General features: G+C 44.7%; 1 protein-coding gene across 1 annotated transcript; it reads right to left on the reverse strand.

Moving 5' to 3' along the window:
- Nucleotides 1–1,001: 1,001 nt before the first annotated feature.
- TMEM254 (transmembrane protein 254) lies at nt 1,002–7,956 on the reverse strand. Its single transcript, XM_080640816.1, has 4 exons — nt 7,820–7,956; nt 5,399–5,502; nt 5,146–5,205; nt 1,002–3,389 (listed from the first exon to the last, which is right to left on the reverse strand). The coding sequence occupies exons 1-4, from the start codon at nt 7,907–7,909 to the stop codon at nt 3,269–3,271; spliced, it is 375 nt and encodes a 124-aa protein (XP_080496942.1). The 5' UTR covers nt 7,910–7,956; the 3' UTR covers nt 1,002–3,268.
- Between the last annotated feature and the right edge of the window lie 560 nt (nt 7,957–8,516).

An 8,516-nucleotide genomic window follows, 5' to 3' on the forward strand; every position in this document is an offset into this window, starting at 1 on the left:
TCTTGAGGGCTTTCTTTCTTTGGCTGGTGGGAATCCTAGAGGAGGTCTCAGGGGAGGGTCTTAACAGAATAATTAGCTTTTTAGGTGTGTCCTTTAATATGCTACTTTATCAAAATGTGTGCCTAGAGGGGTCAGGGATTATTTTCTGGTTAGTTTTATTACAATTTTTAAAAAATATATTTTTATTGATTTCAGAGAGGAAGGGAGAGGTAGAGAGAGATTGAAACATCAATGATGAGAGAGAATCATTGACTGGCTGCCTCCTGCATGACCCCACTAGGGATCAAGCCCACAACCCAGCCTGTGCCCTGGACTGTAATTGAACCCAGGACCTTTCAGTCCACAGACCGATGCTCCATCCACTGAGCCAAACTGATGAGGCTGGTTAGTTTAATTTTTAAAGAATGTCATGCCCTGGCCAGTGTGGTTTAGCTGGTTGCAGCATCATCCTGTACACCAAAAGGTGGAGGGTTCGATTCCCAGTCAGGGCTCAAATCCAGGTTGTGTGTTTGATCCCCACTAGGGAAGTGTATGGGAGGCAGTCTATGTTTCTCTCTTACTTCAATGTCTTTGATTCCCTTTCCTCTTGAAAAAGAAAAAATCAAGAATGTCATTAAAGAGGGACTAAAACCAAGGCCTGTCTGGCCTGGGATGGTCTGGAATGGTTCTGTGATATACACAATCCTTCTGCGACTTTCCTAGTTACTTTTAGTTGTAGTTAGATATAACTATCTTTTTTCTATTTCCTTACAAATATATTGCCATAACTTACACTTTTAATTATCAAAGCCATATAGTTTTTTTTCTAACTTAATTAGAATTCTTAAATCTTAGATACCTTAATTTTTAGTGACAACAAAAAGTAAGTAATTAGTATTTTTTGGCAAATTTACTAATACATTTCATAACTCTCAGAAAAAGGATTTTTGTTTTTTTGCATTGGCAAATACACTTACATTTTATTTTATTTTTATTTTTTTTATATATTTTATTGATTTTTTACAGAGGAAGGGAGAGGGATAGAGAGTTAGAAACATCGATGAGAGAGAGACATCGATCAGCTGCCTCCTGCACACCCCCTACTGGGGATGTGCCCGCAACCAAGGTACATGCCCTTGACTGGAATCGAACCCGGGACCACCCGGGACCCCCCAGTCCACAGGCCGACGCCCACTTACATTTTAAAGAGGTATGACAGATAACATGAAGTTTATCTGTAAACCCAGTCAAAACAAACATGTTTTATGCTAATAACTTTAAAAGATATTAACTTAAATTACCTATTTGGATTCTTAGTGATTACTGTATTTCTTTAGTGGGCTCAAAAGTGAGCTATTTCATCAGCTAGTGTCCTTGATAACTTTTACGAGGCTGGAGAAGAGGCGGAGGAGATACCAGGCTTGGGTGGCTTTAGCCGCTTGAGGTTTTTATTTTTAATGTATTTTTACTGATTTCAGAGAGGAAGGAAAAGACAGAAACATCAATGATGAATCATTGATCGGCTGCCTCCTGCATGCCCCACACTGGGGGTTGAGCCCAAAAGCAATCAGGAATCGAACCGTGACCTTCTAGTTCATAGTTCAATGTTCAACCATTGAGCCATACCAGCTGGACTGGTTAGCTTTATTTTTAAAGAATGTTATTAAAAAGGGGTCAGGACCAGGATGGTCTGGAATGTGTCAGCCATTTGCTTCCAAGTGTCCTTGGTTAGGGGAGATAAACTTTGTGACTCATTAGCTGGCTGTAAATTGCTCAAATTGTTTGGCCTTGTTTAATTATTTCACTTGTTCCTTTATTCCACTTGTCAAGGAATTTGCCTGGCTTCTTACTATCCTGCCACTTTCACCAAAATGCCTCTAGCCTCTTCTCATCAAAACTCATCATAAAGATGTTTCTTTGTATCACCACTATGACCGTCATTCAAAGCCAAGATGTCTCCATGTTTGTTTATTTTTTGCTTCACAGACTTACTTCTAAGCACCTGTGCTGTGGGGAGGGGGAGAAACACCAGGCCCAGCGAGAGCCTGGCCTCTCTGTGTGATGGTTACCTCACCTGGATGGGATGCATCTATGGGTCTGTAAAATGAAGGACGGGCACCATTTGTCCACTAAGATCCTTTGGTGCTACAAGCCATGATAATGCCCCAAATAAGGTTACAGGATTTTATACTTTTGGCATTTAAAAAGTCAGAATAGTCAGAGGTTTGGATGAATGGAACAGAATATCAGATCTCAGGGGTGGGGGCAGTGGGAAGGGACGGGAAGAGATTAACCAAAGAACATATATACATAACCTATGGACACAGGTAATAGTATGCGGTGGGGGCTGGATGAAGGGGGCAAAAAGGGAGAAAATGGGAGACATCTGCAATACTGTCAAAAATGAAAAAAAGAAAAAGTCAGAATACTCCTCTCACTTGCTGTGTAGATTGTATCATAAGCTAAATTAAGTTTTAATGGAAACTAGAGAATAATCCTGCAATAAAAGGAGACACTCATGCCAGCCTGTGGCTCAGTGTGTGTGGAGAAGTTAAGTGGGCTGTGGGCAGCTCTCTAAGCATAATGAGGAGCATACGAACCACAACCAGGGCTTTCTGCATTTCTTTCAGTGGGAAAAATACCCCTGCTATCTGACTCTATTATTAGTTCTATAATAGAGTCTATTTGAGAAAAGGTAGGATGAAAGGTGTGACAACATATCAAAACTGACATATAAATACAGCATTTGAATGGAGAGACAATTCACAGCATTTTATTCGTTAATCCATTTCATTCAATAATGCACCATATTGTTCCTGGCACCATTAATGCTACTGTCATTATTTCCCTTGGAGAGGACCATGCTTTTACAAAATCTGAGTTGGATTTCCATCGATTAGCTCTAAAATATCTTACCTTACCAAAAAGCAACCCCTAATCAGCTAAGATGGAGGTGGTACGGGTAAGGTGTTTTAGTCAAGAGGTGGGAGCACAGGTATACCAACCAGCAAATTTAGTACGTGGCTTACACCAGATGGCAGGGAGAGAGCACCAACATAGCCTAGGCCTTCGAGAAGGTAGCTAGAAGGACTCTGCTCAATAGGTTAGTCTGCAGAATTGTAAAGTTAAACCTTTTCCTGTTATCTACTCAAGCCCAACTAGAGAATATGAAATAATGAATAACTAGAGGGTCGTAACTTTCCAGAAAACAGAAAGGTGGAGTAAACACACCACCCCCAGATAAAAGTGAGGCTGGATGTCAGTGCAGGGAAAGGCTTGGAGATCTCCTTTAAGTTTGCTTTTGGTGTTTTGGTCTGTAAGCAATCAAGATGGAGAGGGAGGCTATCCCAAAGAGGAACGTCTGCAGGAACCAGAGTAGCTGAGCCCGACCATTCGTGATGCCTTTAGACCTTAAAAGAAGAAACAATTTTAATATTATGGTTTCATGGAGTTATTATCTTCTATTTTTTTTAAATGTACTCTTCTATCTACTTTCATTTTTAAAATGTACTCTTCTATCTACTTTCATTTTTAAAATGTACTCTTCTATCTACTTTCATTGGGTTTATTTTGCCATTTATTCCAGCTTCTTAACTCGAATGGTTAGTTCATTTATTTTCACTTTCCTTGTGCAGTTAGGATGGTCCCCTCTTTCCTGAGAAGCAGCCTGGCTACTGCCTAGAGCTGTATCATAGAACTGTTTCTCACATGATTTTGATGACTGGATAAGTTAAACAGCTCTGGGATGGCTTCAGAGCAAGTGTACTCAAGAAATATTATTTTTATTATTAAAACACAGTAGTAGCCCTGACCGGTTTGGCTCAGTGAATAGAGCAACGGCCTGCGGACTCAAGGGTTCCAGGTTCGATTCCAGTCAAGGGCATGTACCTTGGTTGTGGGCACATACCCAGTGGGGAGTGTGCAGGAGACAGCTGATCGATGTTTCTCTCTCATCGATGTTTCTAACTCTCTATCCCTCTCCCTTCCTCTCTGTAAAAAATCAAAATATATTTTAATAAAATAAAATAAAACACAGTAGTAATAAAGTATCACATTTTCCACTTTTAGAAATAATCTATAATAATAAAAGCATAATATGCTAATTAGACCGGATGGCTGAACAGTGGAATGACCGTCCAGACGATCTTCTGGATGACCATCCGGGACCATGCTATGACACCCACTGGCGCCAGGCCAGCCAAGATGAGTGCAATGCAATTGGTTGGGGGCCCGGCCATCGCCCCATGATTGCCCAGCAGAGGGAGGCCCAGGCCACAGGCCGGCGGGGTGATCAATCGAGGGGGGTGGGGGGCGCTCCACGATTGCCCCAAAGAGGGAGGCCCAGGCCACCGACAGGTGGGCTGAGGTGGGTGAGTGGGGCCTCCCTCTGCGAGGGAAGCCCAGGTCCCGGGTGCCAGAGGGAAGCCGGTGCCGGCAACTGGGGGAAGAAAGGCCTATTCTTGCAGGAATTTCGTGCATTAGGCCTCTAGTACAGCAATAATAGAAGTGACAGTTAATCTTGACCAGAAAAAAAGTCAACTGCAAAGCAATTTGGCATCACTATAACCACCTTTTTCATTACACCATCCTTTCTGTATATGCTACATGAAGTACAAATGTAAAGAGAATCTTTTCTAGTACTTTCACACAGTATTAACTTACACTGGCATCTGCTGAGAGGAGTTTAATCAAGGGGCTTTTAGCTTGCATTGCACCCCAAAATGATTTGTGGAGCTTGTAACAATAACATTCCCATGTCTGAAGCAAGGCCAAGCAGGCCAGGACCTTGTGGGTCTGGAAACCAGGCTTGTGTATTTTGAAAAAGCTCCTCAGGTGGCTCAGTTGTAAAACTGGGATTGAGAATCATCGGCCCTGGTCAGGAACTAAGCTCTTTTTCAGGGGACCATACACAGACATTTTTTAAAACATAAGAAAAATCATCTAAATTAAGCAACTAAATAACTGATTAGCTATCACAAATGAAATTAATTCATTCATTAAATATTTACTGAGTACTCCCTCTGGGCTAGGCCCAGTATTAGGTGTGGGGATTCAACTCTACCCGGAGAATGCTCTCAGTCTACAAGTCCATGAATGATTTAAATGTGGCTACTCTCAAATTAGATACCAAGAGCAAAGCAACAAATACCTATTACAAATACTTACTTGCACAATACCATGGCATACAAGGACTCTCCCACGTGAATCAGCCAGGCAAGCCAGTACCTGGAACAAAAGTCAGCCAGGTTTAAGGTGATGGTTACCTGCTGATGAAATCTAACCCAGAAACCTTTATTAAAAAAAGTGCTTTACTGTGAACTAGCACCACCCAGATATCTAAAGGCCACTGCAGGCCTCCCAGGTCTACAGTGGGACTAGAACTGCAGTGTCTGCATCCCACTTCTGCAGCCCTCCTTACCCACTGCGCAGAAGGGCGTGATGATGGTCCACCAAGTACTGAGTGAAGGGGCCCAGGGGCCCGAGGCTCTGATAAGGAATACTCTGAGGCCAGAAGACAACCCACTGAAAGAGAAACAGAGGCACAGAATACCTATTAGGTTACTGAAACCAGCAAATGTTTATTTTTGAGAGAGGCTAGGAAATAATCCTGATTATACAGTAAGAACAGACCAAACAAACTGTGAACTAAGACATCTGAGGTTCCACTCTTGACTTCTATTTCCTAAACACTGTTTTAGTGGGAGATTTATTCTGAGGAAACTATGTGGTTATCAGACTCAGTGCCCAGGCTGGATGGCTTCTGTTCTTAATGAATTCCATTAAAACATTATTTTATACAGGTTACTAACAAATTTTAAGAGTTTATGTGCCCTGACTAGTTTCTTTGCTGCAGAAACTATGGCTTGAGACAGATCTCCATTTAATTTACAATCCCATCGCTTCCTTTCACTTTTTCTATGTCTAAAACTGGGACTGATCCACTGCACAGAATTGGAAAATAAGTGAGATCAGGTTTGTGAAATGCTCACAGCAACCACTTAATCACATAAGGTTTTTGTAATCTTACCAACTTTCCCTCAGTCTCTGTGTTGTGACCTCTGTCACCTTAGGCTTTTGAGAATAATTAAGTCCCAATGGGTCCAAAATTTATTGTTCCATTCATATTCAGCCAAGAGCAATACTACCTCTCTTGTTATGTTGTTACAAACCTAAAATTTAAATAAAGCATAAAATATCACTCCATTCTCCCAAACCAAGGGGGATGGAATGGGCAGCATCTATCGACAATATCCCAATTTGAGGCCATCAAAGTTTTCCTCAATCTATATTCTAACTAATCAGAGATGCAGAATCATAGAACAGAAATGCACCTTTGAAAATTTTCAGTTCAACACCTCCATTTTACATATGGGGAAAGCAGGACAAAGGTGGTCCGGTTTCACAACACACACCGTGGACACGACACACTTTTAATCCCCAATCTCCAGGATCTACCGGGCAATATCCAAATAGTTTTGCCTTCATTCAAAATTATACCAACTCAGTCCCCAACCTACTTTCCCAGAAGTTTTCCCCGTTATCTTTTATAATCGAAATGTCAAACTAAAGTTGCTCCTCTTCTCATCAGCGATCATCTGCCTTGGTTCCACATCTACACATTTACATCCTCTCAATCCATTCTTTTTTTTTTTTTTTTTAAATATATTTTATTGATTTTTTACAGAGAGGAAGGGAGAGGGATAGAGAGTTAGAAACATCGATGAGAGAGAAACATCGATCAGCTGCCTCCTGCACACTCCCCACTGGGGATGTGCCCGCAACCAAGGTACATGCCCTTGACCGGAATCGAACCCGGGACCCTTGAGTCCGCAGGCCGACGCTCTATCCGCTGAGCCAAACCGGTTAGGGCTCAATCCATTCTTACCAATTAAGTCTCACCCGTCCTTTAGCTTTATCTCCGTTTTCTTTTTTAAAAAATAAGTTTTTATTGGTTTCAGAGAGGAAGGAAGAGGGAGAGAGAAACATCAGTGATAATAGAGAATCATTGTTGGGCTGTCTCCTGCACGTCCCCTACTGGGGATCGAGCCCACAACCTGGGCATGTGCCCTTGACCGGAATGGAACCGGGACCTTTAATCCACAGGCCGAGGATCTTCTATGCACTGAGCCGAATCAGCCAGAGCTTTATCTCTATTTTCTAAGCAATTTTAACTGCCCCAACATTCTGCTTCGGAAGCCCCACTCTGACTTGGCAGGCTGTAAACTTCGCTTCCTGGGTGAGTTCGGAGACTCTGGTAAATCGTGGTTAACCTTGGAGCGGAGAGGACGCAAAGGCAGGAACCCTCATAAGTAGAAACAGACCTGTGAGCCCAAGAACTTCCGCTTACTCCAGTAACCTAGGCAACCGCTCGGCGCGCAGGCGCAGAGCCGCGCTCCCTCAGAGCCCCTCGCCCTATGAGGGCCAGCCGGGCCCCAAACAGATGTTCCGCCCCTCCACGCCTCACCGCGAAATATCCCAGCGCGAGGGCTGTGACCAGCGAGGGCAAGGGTCTGGCTGTGCGGAAGTAGGCGGTGGCAGCCCTGCCGCCCTCCGACTTCGCCACCACCATCTTGAAAGATGTAGACACTGAGCCGTGGTGTGGAGAGCCGCCCCCGTCCCCGCCCCCATACCGGGAAAGCCTGAGTAGTCGGTCTCAGGGCCTGGAGCGCCGGCGAGAGGCCCAGGCCGACCAGTGCGCCTGCGTCCCGTTCTGGGCTAGTCTCTCCCGCGGCTCCGAGAGCAGCGGCTCCGAATTGCGCCTGCGCGTCCGCCTTCCTCTCCCGCAGGCGCGGGCCCTGCGTTCAATGGAGCGCTCATTCGCTCCCCTCGCTGCCTTTACCGTGTAATAGCCAAAGGAGAGGGTGATGACCGTGAACCAGAACAGACTGCCCCTCTGGAAGTAAGCCTCATGGCCTGCCGCCTTCCCCATCGCTGCAGCACATCCCCGGGAGTGCGCAGGGTACCGCTTGCTCGGTGGCGGAGGAGGAGGCGGAGGCGGGGGCGGAGGCGGGGGCGGGGGCGGGGGCGGGGCCGGGCCGGGGACTCGGCCAGAGCCCCTCCCTCCTTCCTCCCGGGAGGGAGCAGATTCTGCGGGGTGGGAAACTCCAAGGGCGATTGTTGCTTGATTCTGGCTTGGTGGGCTGGACCTCATTTTCAGGGTAGACCCTTCTCTCAGAGTCACTTTCCCGCGTTTAAGATAAAGGTGTTGGAAATAATGTGGTGCTTTATGTAGAAGTCTACTAACCACGAGTCTAATATTTGAACTTCAGCTCGGCCGTGCCCTGTGAGAAATAATGCTCTTCCTGAAACCTTAGGGCACAGCAGTTATGAACAGGGGTGGAGTAGATTGCCTGGATTTAAGCCGTGGCTCTGCCACTACTTTGTGTAAGCTTAGACTAGTTACCTAACCCTTCTATGCCTCAATTTAACTTCTAACTCTTCTTCTCCACAAGTGACAGGGGTGGCTAAGTTTTTTATCCTCCAGGTATCCTGTATCGCCATCCCCATTATAACTTTAATCTCTCACCCCATTATAA

The sequence above is a fragment of the Plecotus auritus genome, assembly GCF_963455305.1.
Source record: "Plecotus auritus genome assembly, chromosome: 9".
NCBI classification, from domain to species: Eukaryota; Metazoa; Chordata; class Mammalia; order Chiroptera; family Vespertilionidae; genus Plecotus; species Plecotus auritus.

Excerpts from the sequence above, each read along its gene's own strand:
- TMEM254 (XM_080640816.1), bottom strand. The coding sequence starts at position 7,909 with ATGGGGAAGGCGGCAGGCCATGAGGCTTACTTCCAGAGGGGCAGTCTG. Across the intron at positions 5,503-7,819 it reads TCTCCTTTGGCTATTACACG|TGGGTTGTCTTCTGGCCTCA; the intron begins GTAAAGGCAGCG and ends TTTCTCTTTCAG. Across the intron at positions 5,206-5,398 it reads CACGCCCTTCTGCGCAGTGG|GTACTGGCTTGCCTGGCTGA; the intron begins GTAAGGAGGGCT and ends CTTTTGTTCCAG.